This window comes from Ceratotherium simum, chromosome 29, assembly GCF_057802395.1.
Source record: "Ceratotherium simum simum isolate JZ-2026a chromosome 29, ASM5780239v1, whole genome shotgun sequence".
NCBI classification, from domain to species: domain Eukaryota; kingdom Metazoa; phylum Chordata; class Mammalia; order Perissodactyla; family Rhinocerotidae; genus Ceratotherium; species Ceratotherium simum.
The window spans coordinates 333,226-347,425 of NC_141928.1; the positions used below are offsets into that span (position 1 = coordinate 333,226).

Sequence of the window (14,200 nt, forward strand, 5' to 3'; positions counted from 1 at the left end):
TAGTTTTTTATCTTAAAAAGACTGAGCAATGAAACTACCAATTAAAATAGGCACACTAACAACTTAACTCCAGTTCCTTCCAAAACTCCTATAAAGTGACTGTAAAGGAAGGAATAACAGTTACTTTACAAGGGGTCACTTGATAACTGCCCTATGACAGCTACAAGGAGTAAGGTGTAAGTTGAAAAACTGAGGAAATCAGAAAGAGAAGGGTATCTGCCGACATCGTGGAGTCTGAGCTGAACCGTAAGTGAGCCAGGAAGAGCTCACACAGGGCGGGCAGGGGCTCAGCGGGCCGGGGGCAAGCAGGGGACCCTGACCCAACATGACGCCACTCTGGTCACCAGGCCCAGCTACAGACTCCGGCTAGGAGCTGAGGGCCCTATGCAGTGTTATTGTTCAGAGATATGCAGTGTCTAGATTCTCTCTGGAAGACAAGAGATCTCGATCAAAATAGAGAATCCAGAAATAGACTCAAATTCATATGCCATATGGTATAGGATAAAGGTGGCATTTTAAATCAGTAGGGGACAGAAATGTCAGTCAACGAATGGTGCAACACATGGGCTAACGCTTTGAAGGAAACCATGGGACCTGACCTCAAATGCTGTTTAAAAACCTTCATTGAGATATAATTTATACACCAGAAAACTCACCCATTTTGAGTGTATCTACCTCACATTTTATCACAAAATAAATTCTACATGAATCAAATATTAATACATAAAGAAGAAATCAATGAAGTATTAGAAGATGGCTTATATCAATTTATTCAAAATCACGAGTAAGAAAGGTCTGTTTATCATAATTAGAACGTAGAACCCAGAAATCATAAAGAAATAGACTAGTCCCCGTGGGTTCTGACATCACAAGCAAGGCTAGAGACCAACCACCACCTGGAAAGTAACCACAGCTCACATGAGAGCAACAGAGAAACTCGACATTTACATATTTACACAAAGCTCCTAAGACCACGTTTTTAAAAGATGCACAAGCCAGGAGAAAAACGGGCAAAGGATATTTAGCAGGTGGCTCAAAGAACAACAAATACTGATGGCCAGTGATCAACAACAAATACTGAGTGGAGCCCAGCCCCACTCAGAACTTCAGTTAAACACTGAAATTCCAATCATGCTGACTGCTGGGGAAGGTGAGGAAACCACCCCTCTCAGCTACCGCAGGCAGGAGGCATAAACGCACGGGTGATCTGGCAGGCCGACATTTACCTTCTAAGTGCAGATCACACGCGTTACCCACGATTATACTCCAGGAAGCGTGACAATGAAGGCCCCTACGGTTGCTGGTGCCCAGAGCATGGGTGACGTGTGCAGTGGAGCACACAGCCTGTCAAAGGATGGGCAGACCCGGCAGCGTGCTGTGGCCATCAGCCAAGTTAAGCGAAGAAGCAGGGCGTGGAGAGTAAGACTCCTGGTTACAGGACATGAGCATGGCCACGTCTGTTGTAATCACCATGTAAAAGCCACCACAAGAGTTAGGATGCTGTTGGCTTCTTCCTTACACTTCTCTATAGGAAAGGGAAAAAACTAATAAATGATATTTTAAAATAAATAAATAAATTTCAAATTCCCTTTAAATCTCTAATGTTAGCATTTTCCACTAATTTACTTTTGAATAATTACCTTAAGAGCTGGGGACAACATTTTAAAATTTGCCCAAAAACCTGCTAAAAAAAAGTAGAATAGGGCCGGCCCCATGGCTTAGTGGTTAAGTGTGTGCGCTCCACTACTGGCGGCCCGGGTTCGGATCCGGACACGCACCCATGCACCGCTTCTCCGGCCATGCTGAGGCCACGTCCCACATACAGCAACTAGAAGAATGTGAGGCTATGACATACAACTATCTACTGGGGCTTTGGGGGAAAAAAAAAGGAGGAGGCTTGGCAATAGACGTTAGCTCAGAGCTGGTCTTCCTCAGCAAGAAGAGGAGGATTACCATGGATGTTAGCTCAGGGCTGAATAAATAAATAAATAAAACTGTTTAAAAAAAAAAAAAAAGTAGAACAGGCATTAACTGGCTAAAAACGAATTTGAAATTTAAGCAACACTAAGAAAAGACACCCCCCAAACTCTGAGGGCTGAAAGAAAATGCTTTACACACGTCAAGGCCGTATCTACAGAGCACAGAGCTGACTCGAAGTGTAAAAAGCTAATCGACAAAATTATACATTTCCAACAAGTCACTATTTAATGAACTCACCTGGAACTTCTCTGCCTACTCTTAGTTTCAGAATAACTCATTAGATATAACAGTCCACCTTAAATAAAGACGGTCAAAAGTTCTCTCAAAAAAGTCTGCTACGCGGAACAGTAAAATCGCAACCAGGTATCCACGCCAGCCTGATTCTCAACTCCCGTCTCTCCATCCCTCTCAGGACTGAGAGAGCATCAACACAAGCCCAGAGGTCACCATCATTCTACTCAGGTCTGTGCCCAGTGTCGTGCCCCAGGACCACCTACAGACAGTGCCTAGCCAGCAGGGGCCACTGCACTGCGGCCTCCCAGAGCTCGGTCTCAGGGGGACACGGATGAAGCGTTCAAAACAAGGACATGCCTGGCCCCTATCCCCGGGATACACTGGGCGTTAACAGACTGCCCATAACCTCTCCACAGGCCCGGTCAGCAGCCCTGGATGCTCACTCCAACCAGGAGGACTGAGGCCTCCCCAGTGTCAGCCCCTCACTTGCAGGAGAAAGAGAGCTGCCCCTGTGAAGAAGGCCCAGGACAGAAGGAGGTATGTCCCACAAGGCCAAGGGCAAGCAGCCTTACTGGCACACAGTCCTCCATCGATTTATTCCTGTGAATCTAGAGCCTAAAAAAAGCTCAAGACGTTTACTTCAATGGATGCTGTACGGAAGACAAACACTTCTCTGATGAAAATAAACTAATCTAAAAATTCAAGAGAAATAAAACACAAAAATCCAAGTCAGAAGTACGTAGCCTAGGAGTGGCCAGACTGCTCATCCTCAGGAGGGACGGTCCACCTTGTTATTCTCTTCACCAAGGAAGTGAGAAAGGCCTACCTTTTGAGTGCGGTCCGTTTCCGACACGCTCTCTTTAGAAGTCCTGCTGTCCTCCGTGGGAAACACAGCGGCCTGCTCGGCTCCTTGATCCTCGTCCTCGTCGAGCTCCTCTGAGTCTTCCTCCTCTGAATCCATCTCCAAGCTCTCCCCATTCACATGAAGGGTGCTGTCGCCCAGGTCCTTCTCACCCTGGAACACGGCAGGGGTACATCCATCACGCAGAACCCCAGCATCAGGAACAACCTGCTAACTTCACCAAGGCGTGGCCTGCAGGACTGGACGCGGCGACTACCGCAGGCAAAGAGCCCAGCAGGTGGCAGGCTGCGTGAGGAGGCCTCCAATGACCCACCTGGACAGGAGACTGCGCCCCCGAGTAGATGCACTTTAGGCCTGGGTTGCTTCAAAAGGGACCGAGGTCATCCAAATTACCGACAACCTCATATGGTGCTCTTTTGGCCAAAGAGGTCCTGGACACAGACTCACATTTCCAAGCACACGTACAAATAACACAAGCCTCCCCCTTACCTTGGAACCCACAGTGGAATGAGTTATGCTCTTAAACATCTCAATCACCGTCCTCTGTTTTAAAACTTTGGTCTTTTTCTTAGGAACCAGGCTATAGGTTCCCATTCTTCGTTTTTTCTTCCGAGATACTGCAGCTGCTAAAACAAAAGGCAAGCAAGCTAAAAAAAAAAAAAGTCAAAAGGGGACAAGAAAGGAAAAGAAACACATTCAAGTGCTTTTAAAGGTACGTGACAGTTCACAAATCTGATTACCAAAGTCATAGCATGCCACACAGTGATAGCTATTTCTTACTTGCCCTAAACTACACAGGGAAAGCTGAAAGTATCTCACAGATCATTTGTTTTATTCACAATGAAACCCTGAGCTGTACAGATGGCAGCATGATCAACCCCCGCAGGCAGGAGAACCCACCCACCGGTAGCCCCAGGGCCCTGTAGCGCCTCATGCACCCAGTCCTCGCCTCTGAACATGCGCAGCGTGGTGGCAAGAACGAAGCTGAGAGGAAGGGGGGCCTCCCTGCCAGTCCCTGGGATGGGGCTACGTCGGCCTTCCTGAGACTCTGTTCTCTCACCCACAACAAGAAATCAGTCACACAGTCTCTAGACGTGTCCACCTCTAAAGCACGACCACACAACAGTGACCGCAGTCCATTACCACCGGGACCCTTTCCCCATCACCCGCCTCCTCACTCAACCGCCCTCAAACTGAAGGGAAAGAAGCCCTTGAAGCTACGGCCCAGCAAATTATCGAGGTACATGAGGGTGAGGAAAGGGACGATGGAGAGAAACAAACATCTGGGGGTCTTGGAGCACGTTTTCAGACAAGCGGCCATGGCGGGGAGACTGAATGGGAGCTCAGGGCCCCCAATCCCATTCTGGATGAAGCACTCCAGGTTGACTGGTTTTACAGAATGAGGCTTCCTAAATATTTTATTTAAAAAAAAATTTCAGGGTTTAATAATAATCTGAAAACCATTGCTTTCACATAGAGGAACTCTACTAAAGGGCTGAAAAAATTACCTTATGTTTTAGTTCTACAAAATGTAGAAAAAGAATGTTGGAAGAATATGCACGAGCGTGGACTGTAAACACTGCGTGCGTCATGCTGACAGCCCCATAAGCACACGGCGTGGTGGACACTAGGTGTGCCTCAGCCCTGGGGTGAGGGGGTGCCCAGTGACTGCAGGCACTGGGGACACACAGGACACTTAGGACAATCGCCCATGCGGTCCCGCAGCATGTTCACTGGGGGCTGCTCTGAGCACGTAACTCGTCACGAGGAAGCACAGCTCTGTCCACCAAGTGCTAGAACAAGACGACTGGGCCGCAGGGACAGGCGAGCCAGGCTGAGATACAAGTCCTCTGCAATCATAGCAGGGAGAGTAAAATGCGCTTTGTCACCTACGTGTGACTCTGCTCATGTCTCCTTCTTGTGGTGCAGCAGGATGGAAAAGAACAGAACCTTCTGGGATCATCACCACAGTAACTTAAAAATATCGGTAACAAGAGATGAGCTGGAATCTTAAACTTTCTGAGGTACCTCTCTTCTGCAACAGCTCCAACACCCCACCCACGGGGAAGACAGCACTAACGGGCAGAGGAAGGAGTGAGGCCTGAAGAATAAAGTGGACAGACCACTCCCGGTCTGCAAAGACACTGTCACAAAGGGCCACATTCACACCCGGCACATCTAGTGGACCGCATGTGTCCCACCCCATCCCGGACACCTGCCCCTGCCTCTCCCCAGATACTGACAGGCACCCCAGCAATTCTGCAATCAGGTAAGGTGGCCATGATGGCGCTCCCCTCTGCAGGCAGAGAAACTGACTTCTGTACCCTCCCTGGAGGTGACGGCACTAGGAGCAGCTGGGCTGGGGGCACGCCTGTCAGCACAGACCAAGCTCAGCGCACCGCTGAGGGTGCACCCATGGCGCGAGGCTGACTCACTGTCCTGAACAGTGAGTCAGTTAAGCCCCATTTCCAGCTTCCAAGTAAGGAAACGAAGAAGGGTGCAAAGGGTTAATTTTTGTGGGAAACTGCTAAACATACTGAGCATTTCTTCTTAGAAAACTTACATTAAAAAGATGAAATAACAAAGCCAAAATAGGAAAAATCTTAACACATTAACAGAAACACTGACTTGTGACAATACTTGTCAATCCTTACACACATGCGTGTATAATTCCACAGAGTTTTGCAAAGTGCCTGGTTTAACTGTTTGAAACAAGTAATACTGAGTCAAAACAGGCAAAAAGTTGGGGCGGGGGAAGGCAGACTGATCTTTTTTTCTAACTACCATGCTCCAATAAACAGAAGGAGGGCTTCCTGGAGAGACGGCCAATTCCAGACTAGACCGGGGAAGGACAGGATGAGCCGGGACCCTCTGGCTGAGGCAGAAAGTCCTCACCCAGCAAAGGGGTCACATCAGAGGACTCGGGAACCAGCCGGAGGGGCAAACTGGGACAACTGGATAATGATGGTGACAGATTAGAGCCCAGAGACTAAATAAGGATCCACAAGTCAATACTTAAAAATAAACAGACAGATACACGGATGGGAATGTGAAGCACTTCCTTCCAGCAGAAACTCCACTAATAAGTGAAGGGGGAGTGACGGAGTCAGGAACCCACCCTGTGGTAATTAGTCTGGGTGGGCGTCCTCAGATGCTGAAGCCACCGGGTGGGATGTGAGGAGAAGCAAGACATGTGCAGAGCCTCAAAGTACCCCTTCCAGGACACACACTGACCACAATTTGAGGAACAGCAGGTTTTTGACCGAGGGACCTGCAGACCCAGCCTAGCCGTGGAGGGACAAATGGCCACCGCACACCCCAGGAGACGCACTGAGGACACACGCCCCTTGGTGACGTTCCACCACCTGAGCCTGACCAGGGGCAACAGCAGCAAACGCACACGAGGAATGTTCCAGATTAACGGAGACTAACAAAACACAGCACTAAGTGACCCGTAGAACCCTCGACTGGAACCTGGACCAGAAATGTTTCCCTGTGCTGGAAGGGACATTAACAGGGCAACTGGCAAAAGTGAACAAGGCATGAAGACTAGATAACAGTATTGCAGCAAAGTTAATTTCCTGATTTTGATAACTGTGCTGCAGTTATCTAACTGAATGTCTTTATTTTTAGGGACATTACATTGTTATTTTTAGGAAAGAACACTGACGTATTTAGAGGTCAAAGGGCCCAATGCCTGCAATTTACCTTCATGTTTCAGAAATAAAAAGTTTTAAGGGGGGGAGGCACAACTACGCACATGTGGTAAAACGGGGGAGGACACAGGAATTCTTGCAGAATTTCTGCAACTGTTTTGGAAGTTTGAAATTACTTACAAATAAAAAGGTTTGTTTTTTGGGTTTTTTTTTTTGCTGAGGAAGATTCGTCTTGAGCTAATGTCTGTGCCAATCTTCCTCTATTTTGTATGTGGGTCCCTGCCACAGCATGGCTGACGAGTGGTGTAAGTCTGCTCCCGGGATCCAAACCCACGAACCCGGCCCCCAGAAGTAGAGTGTGCCTAATTTAACCACTAAGCCATGGTGCCGGACCCCAAATAAAAAGTACTTTAAAAGTCCAGAAGAAGACATACACTTATCACAGGGTAATACTCCCCAATCCAGCCTTTCAGGTGGACAGCCCCCAGCATGCCTAGCACCAGGCTGACCTCGCCCGTGTCTGCGAGTCTCCACCCGACATGCATAACAGCCTCACAGTAAGGGCCTTTCTGCACTGGAGGGAGCACCTCATCTCTGTAGGAATTGTGTCCTAGAGGCTCGAGAGGGAGGCCCCTCACTCAAGGCACCCCCACACCAGCATCCTCCCTGTGGGGCTACTCATGCAGCTCCCACCTCATGCAAAAGGCCCCAGTAAGGAATCAAATGTCCATCCACTCCCCCAACTGACCACAAACAGAAACGAGCTAGAAGAGCGAGGATAGGGCCGGCCCCGTTGCTTAGCGGTTAAGTGCGTGCGCTCTGCTGCTGGCTGCCCGGGTTCGGATCCCGGGCACGCACCAACGCACCGCTTCTCCGGCCATGCTGAGGCCGCGTCCCACATACAGCAACTAGAAGGATGTGCAGCTATGACATACAACTATCCACTGGGGCTTTGGGGAAAAAATAAATAAACAAATAAAATTATTAAAAAAGAAAAAAAAAAGAAGAAGAGCAAGGATAATAGCCCACAGGCGCGTGGTTGGTAACAGGGCTAGAACCAAACCACAGCTCTCCACAACCTGAACCCAAAGGTCTCCTCAATAGGCCACGATGTTCCCAACAGCACCTAAGTTATACACTGGGAGAGGTCTCAAATCCAGAGAGTCTTCTACCCGATTAGACCAAGGCAGTAAGATCTTAGTAATGAAAACAATCTTCATCCTGAGACTGAAAACAAAGGAAGAAATCAACGCAGGCATGAGACGAGGTTTTAGAGCAGAGGCCCGACATCCCTCTGCAGGCTCACGAGAGCACAGGAGGGCCTCCGGCTCCAGCCACAGTCATCCAGAGCACACGTGCACCACAGTCAGACAGACTAGTTTGGCAAGGCGCAGGTTCGCGACACACACATGCTGCTGCGCCTCTTTTTACCTGTCTGTGACTTTGTGGTGGCCACGTAGCATTGATTCTGAGGTAGCGACTGATGAAGGGGTGGGAAGGGGGGTAAAAGCTGCTGTCGTCCAAAATCAGAAATGTTTTTATTGATGTCCTCTTTTGGCTCCTCATCTCGAGCTTCTCGAACTTCTCTGGGATCCTTACTGGCTGCATGCTTCAAAACAAAGACAATTAATCACTATAATTATGCACAAGCGGATGGTCATTGAAACAACATGCCCCCCAAAACACAGCTCCTTTCCCCATGAATTCCCCTCAACCAAGAGGTGAGTTACCAAGAGAGAGGAAAAAGTTCGAAAACCTGCTGTCACCACGGAAGCACGTGGCACTAAGGCACGCATGCCTGGCTACCCCTCAGGTGAGACGGGTCAGCATCCACAAGTGAAGAATGGTGTCTACATTTATAAAGGGAGGAAGAAGAAGGAAGCAGCAGCAGCAGTGACCATACGTGGCACACAAAACCTGAAACGTTTTCTACCCCGCCCTTTACAGAAAGAGCTTGCCAACTCGACTTAGGTAACAAAATATTACTAAGTTAAAAAATACTCAAAATGGGCAGCATGGAAACCTCTCAGACAGAGCTTTCACAGTTTATCTTGGCTACACTGTGCAACACCCCCCAAATGGGAGCTATGCCACAACAGATAATCACGCTACATTTTTAAACCGTCTTCTGCTCACAGTTTTGCTTATCTCCTAAATCTGTCTTCAGCCTCAGCCTTCCAGGGTTCCGGCAGCTTGTGATACCGACGCCACACCACTAGGACCCATTCATGGCCCCGCCTCGTTCCAGAGCCCAGACATCACTAACGCTCTCCCCTCCGTTTGCTTCCTTGAAGTTTTGACATAGTTTGATCTCAAATCAAATTCAATTTAACCAAATTTTATTGTGCACACAGTAGGTGCAATAAATAGTGAAGAAATTAGTATCCTTCAATAAATGGTACTTGGAAAACTGGATATCCACACACAGAAGAATGGAGTTGGATCCTTACCTCACACTATATACAAAACTTAACTCAGAATGGATCAAAGACCTAAAACTATAAAACTCTTAGAAGAAAACAGGGGGAAAGCTTCACGACACTGAATTTGGCAATGAATCTTGGATATGACACCAAAAGCACAGGCAACAAAAGAAAAAACAGATAAGTTAGACTACATCAAAATTTAAAATTTCTGTGCAACAAAAGACACAATCAACAGAATGAAAAGGCAATTTATAGAATGGGAGAAAATATTTGCAAATCACTCATCTGATAAGGGATTAATAGCCAGAATATATAAAGAACTCTACAACTCAACAACAACAAAACAACCAACCCAACTAAAAAATGGGCACAGGATCTGAATAGACATTTTTCCAAAGAAGATATACAAATGGCTAAAAAGTACAGGAAGAGATGCTCCATCACTAATCATCAGGAAAATGCAAATCAAAACCACAATGAGGTATCTATCAGCTCACATCCATTAGGATGGCTACTATCAAAAAAGAAAGAAAGAAAGAAAATTGTCAATTATATCTCAATTAAAAAAAAAAACAAAACAACAAATGTTGGCAAGGATGTGGAGAAACTGGAACCCTTGTGAACTGTTGGTGGGAATGCAAAAAAGGTGCAGCCACTGTGGAAAACAGTATGGCAGTTCCTCAAGATGCTAAACATAGAATTACCACATGATCTAGCAATTTCACTTCTGGGTATATACCTAAAAGAATTGAAAGCAGAGTCTCAAACAGCTATTTGTACACAATGCAATGGTTCACAGCAGCATTATTCACACTAGCCAAGGGGTGAAAGCAACCCAAGGGTTCATGGACAGATGAATGGATAAACAAAATGTGGTAAAATGTACAATGGAATGTTAGGCAGCTTTAAAAAGGAAAGAAATCCTGACACGTGCTACAACTTGGAATAACCCTGAGGACATCACGCTGAGTGAAATAAGCCAGACACAGAAGGACAAATCCTGTAGGACTCCATTTACATGAGTTATCTAGAGGAGTCAAATCCATACAGACAGAAAGTAGGATGGTGGTGCCAGGGGCTAGGGGAGAGAACCGGGAGATAGTGTTTAACAGGGACAGAGTTTCAGTTTGGGAAGATGAGAAAGTCCTGGAGATGGATGGCAGTGGTTACACAACAATGTGAGTGTGCTTAATGCCACAGAACTAGACACTTAAAACGGATGAGATGGTACATGTTAGGTCATGTGTATTTTACAACAATAAAAAAAGGCATCCCTATCTCCTGCGTTAACATCAGGGAGACGCCTGCCCGTGCCTGCAGGCTGGCCTGGGAACCCACCTGGGCTCAAGCTCTCGCAGCTGCAGCAGTTCTTCTCCACTTCTCCCAGTGGGGTCCACTCATCCTCAGCTCACCAGCTTGTCTGCCCGTGGCAACTAGATTTCTCCTGCCCTGAACTCTCTGGCTCTGAACGTGGCTCCACCCTGGAGTGCCCTTCCTTTTCTCCCTCCAACAATTAAGACTCTCTTCCCTCCTCCAAGCACAACTCCAATACAACTGCTCCCCGCCACACCTGTGCAATTAACCCACACTCCACACAAACAGCACTGTTTAACTGTAACTCATTAGCTCTGTAAAACTCTTTAGTCTTTGTCAAATATGCCAGGTTTGTCTCTAACGAAGTCACTGTTTGAACCCAGGAATCAGACATTGCTCCTTTATGTCTCCTACAAACCACCAAGCAGACTGTGCAACCCACAGTGGCTACCAACCTCGACCAGTGCTTGTGGACAAACGCAAAATATGATTTTAAAGTACACATAAATAAGAGGCAGAAATAAAACCTGAGGAGGAAACAGCTACATGAGGCTAGTTCTCACTTGGTACAAAACCAATCCTTTAAGATGTTATATTTGAAAATCTAAAAAAAAAAAAAATAATAACTAAGAACCACTGACCTTTGGTGAAGATTCTAGATTTTGTTAGGGCTCTATTATCTCACAAAGCAGAAAGACGAAGGAGACAAGATCTGCTTTCCACAGAGGCAGAGAAGCTGGCCTTTGACTTCACAGTGGGGCACCCACTGCCGTGCTGGAACCCTGGCCACTCCCCGACCCGGAGAGAGGACCTACGTCACACCTGTAGCACTGCTGCGTCACAGGCGGCAGAGAGGGGTGCCTACACCACTCCCCGTGACCGAGGTCTGGCCCTTGCTGGCCCTCTCTGCCCCCAGCGTGCCGGCTCTCCCCTCCTCACCCTGGCTACTATTAGGCCTCTGCCCAGTGGCCCCTCCCTGACACACAAGCCAGGCCCACTCAGTGAGTCCACTCAGTGTGAGTTCTCACAGCCTAGCCTACCTCTCCTTCCAGCACTTAATTCCAGTTGCAACGGAACAGTTTGCACAATTACTGCACTAAGAACTACCTCTCCTAACCGGACTGAGAACAGGGCCTCAGCTTTTTCCCAGAACCTACAGAATATCAGTGGGTATGTATGGAAGGAAATGGGGAGAATGTGGTGACACAGATGCAAAAGGGGTAAGCTGAGGGGCCACTGTGCTGATGCCTCCTGGAGTGTGTACAGTGCAATTAGGGAAAGAGGTCTCAACAGAGGCCACAGTAACAAGCATTTCAATGCAGAAAAAAAAAAGGTTCCCTTCCAGAAGCTTCCATCTTCTTTGCCCAAACAGTGGATGAGTATAACCCTGTGCTGGTGCTTTTTGTGGGACCAACACTGGGTACGGGGGAGCAAATTGCCTCTGCACTGCCAGGGACATTAGACCATGCTGCCATGAAGAAACCTGCATTTTGAACTCTTACAAGGAAAACAGGCTATTATCATAAGCCTACAACACTCATTTTATCATTGGAATGACTGGTTTTAAAAGATCATTTTCAACAAAACACGGTTTCCTAAGAAAACCAAACAAGACTGAACTGTGTTTGGGGGGCAGAGAACCCGGAGGGCAGGTCAGGTGGGTCTGGAGCTGCAGGTGCCGAGTGGCTCCTGGGAGCAAGGTGGGCACCATACCAAAGGGGGACTTCGGGGACCCCGCCCGTCCTGGTTCTGTCTTTCCTCTCGGCATGACTGTTTCCTCCTTCCTCCCACAAGGACCCCTGGGAGCAGATGACGTTTCCAGGGTGTGCAGCAGGCAAGACAGTCTTCAGGAAATGAGTTTCTGAAGCCTCAAAACCCTTCCCTACAACTGATCAGCCTGAGAATGTTCAGTAATTTCCAACAAAATAGTATGTGTTGCAATTGATTGCATACCACTCCTAATAACTCAATCCAGAACAAAGCTAACACTTAGATTAGTCTCATAGAGAAATTTCTTAAAATTAAATTTCAAATTGCTTTTTGTCCCCTAGAGGAATATGACAGGGTGACAATAAAAGATCCTTAAGAATAAAAATACATGAGAATAAAATCCTGGAAAGAGTAGTAATGAACTAAAAGTGTAATTTAAAGGAGATCAATAAATAATGTAAAATTTCTGACATGCATTTTAAAATCAATAATAGTGGGACAAAATATGAATTTCACCATAAACCTGACATCTAATAAAAAGTTAACTCAAAATCATGTGGTGAAAGTTCATATAAAACTAAGAAACTTTTTTAAAAAGTAGAGAAAATCGCGAGATCTAGGCCTAGGTGAGGAGTTCTTAGACATGACACCAAAAGCACAAGCCATAAAAGAAAAAAATTTTTGATAAACTAGACTTCATCAAAATGAAGAACTTTTGCTCTGTGAAAGACCCTTTAGAAAGAATGAAAACAAGCTACAGACTGGGAGGAAATACGTGCAAACCAATACCTGCCAAAGGGTTCATATATCCAGGACTCCCAAAGCTCACAAAACACGTACAGTCATGCGCCGCGTAACGACATTTCCGTCAATGATGGACCACACATATGCCAGTGGTCCCGTGAGATTAGTGCCATAGAGCCCAGGGGTGCAGTAGGCTGTGCCATCTAGGTTTGTGTAAGTTCACTCTGTATTGTTCGCATGACAACAAAATCCCCTACCAAAACATTTTTCAGAACATGTTCCAGTCTTTAAGCCATGCATGACTGCAGTTGTAAAATAGGCAAAAGGTATGAAAGAGACTTCATCAGAAAGGACATACAGGGGCCAGCCCAGTGGCACAAGCGGTTAAGTGCGCGTGTTCCGCTGCGGCGGCCCAGGGTTCGCCGGTTCGGATCCCGGGCGTGCACCGACGCACTGCTTGGCAAGCCATGCTGTGGTGGCGTCCCATATAAAGTGGAGGAAGATGGGCATCGATGTTAGCCCACGGCCAGTCTTCCTCAGCAAAAAGAGGAGGATTGGCAGATGTTACCTCAGGGCTGATCTTCCTCACCAAAAAAAAAAGGACATACAGATGGCAAATAAGCACAAAAAAAGATGTCAACAACATCAGTCATTAGGGAAGTTCAATTAAAACCATGATGAGATATCACAGCTAGAATAAAAAACAGTAGCAATACCAAATGCTGGCAAGAATGTGAGAAACTGTATTGCTCACACCTTGCTGGAGGGAACATAAAAAGGCTGTGGCCTGTCTGGAATATAGTTTGGCAGTTACTTATAAAACTAAATATCCAATTACCCTATGACCCTGCAATTATACTCCTGGATATTTAACAGAGAGAAACGAAAACTTATGCCCAAAGAAAAGTGTGTACATACATGTCCAGAGCAGCTTTAATGTAACAGCCAAAAACTGGAAACCCCCCCAACGTGCTTCAAGCGGTGAGCGGTTAGACTCTGGTACGTGCACACCACGGAATCTCCTCAGCACACAGAGGAAGAAACCATGGCTACGACATGGCTGGTCTCAGGGAAGGAACTGTGCTGAGTGAAACAAGCCACTCTCAAGGGTCCCCTCCTCTACAATCCCATCTTATAGAGGCTTGAAGTAACAGACCACAGAGATGGAAGGTGGGGTCAGGGATGGGCGGGGTGACTCTGAGGGGAAACTGGGAGTCTCGCAGTTGCTGGGAGGTCATATAAATCTACACTGAGCTCTGGTTACGCAAAATATT

The 14,200-nt window shown here is 46.9% G+C and overlaps 1 protein-coding gene across 10 annotated transcripts in view; it reads right to left on the reverse strand.

Moving 5' to 3' along the window:
• EHMT1 (euchromatic histone lysine methyltransferase 1) overlaps positions 1-14,200 on the reverse strand; it is a 198,887-nt gene that overhangs the window by 73,403 nt on the left and 111,284 nt on the right. For 7 of the 10 annotated variants that reach the window (XM_087418683.1, XM_087418680.1, XM_087418682.1 and 4 more), the window contains 3 exons: positions 8,164-8,341; positions 3,566-3,723; positions 3,041-3,229 (listed from right to left, as the gene is read on the reverse strand). In XM_087418683.1, the coding sequence (XP_087274809.1) occupies positions 3,041-3,229; positions 3,566-3,723; positions 8,164-8,341 (525 nt within the window). The remainder of the gene's footprint in view (positions 1-3,040; positions 3,230-3,565; positions 3,724-8,163; positions 8,342-14,200) is intronic. The other 3 variants (XM_087418681.1, XM_087418678.1, XM_087418679.1) reach the window with 2 other exon arrangements.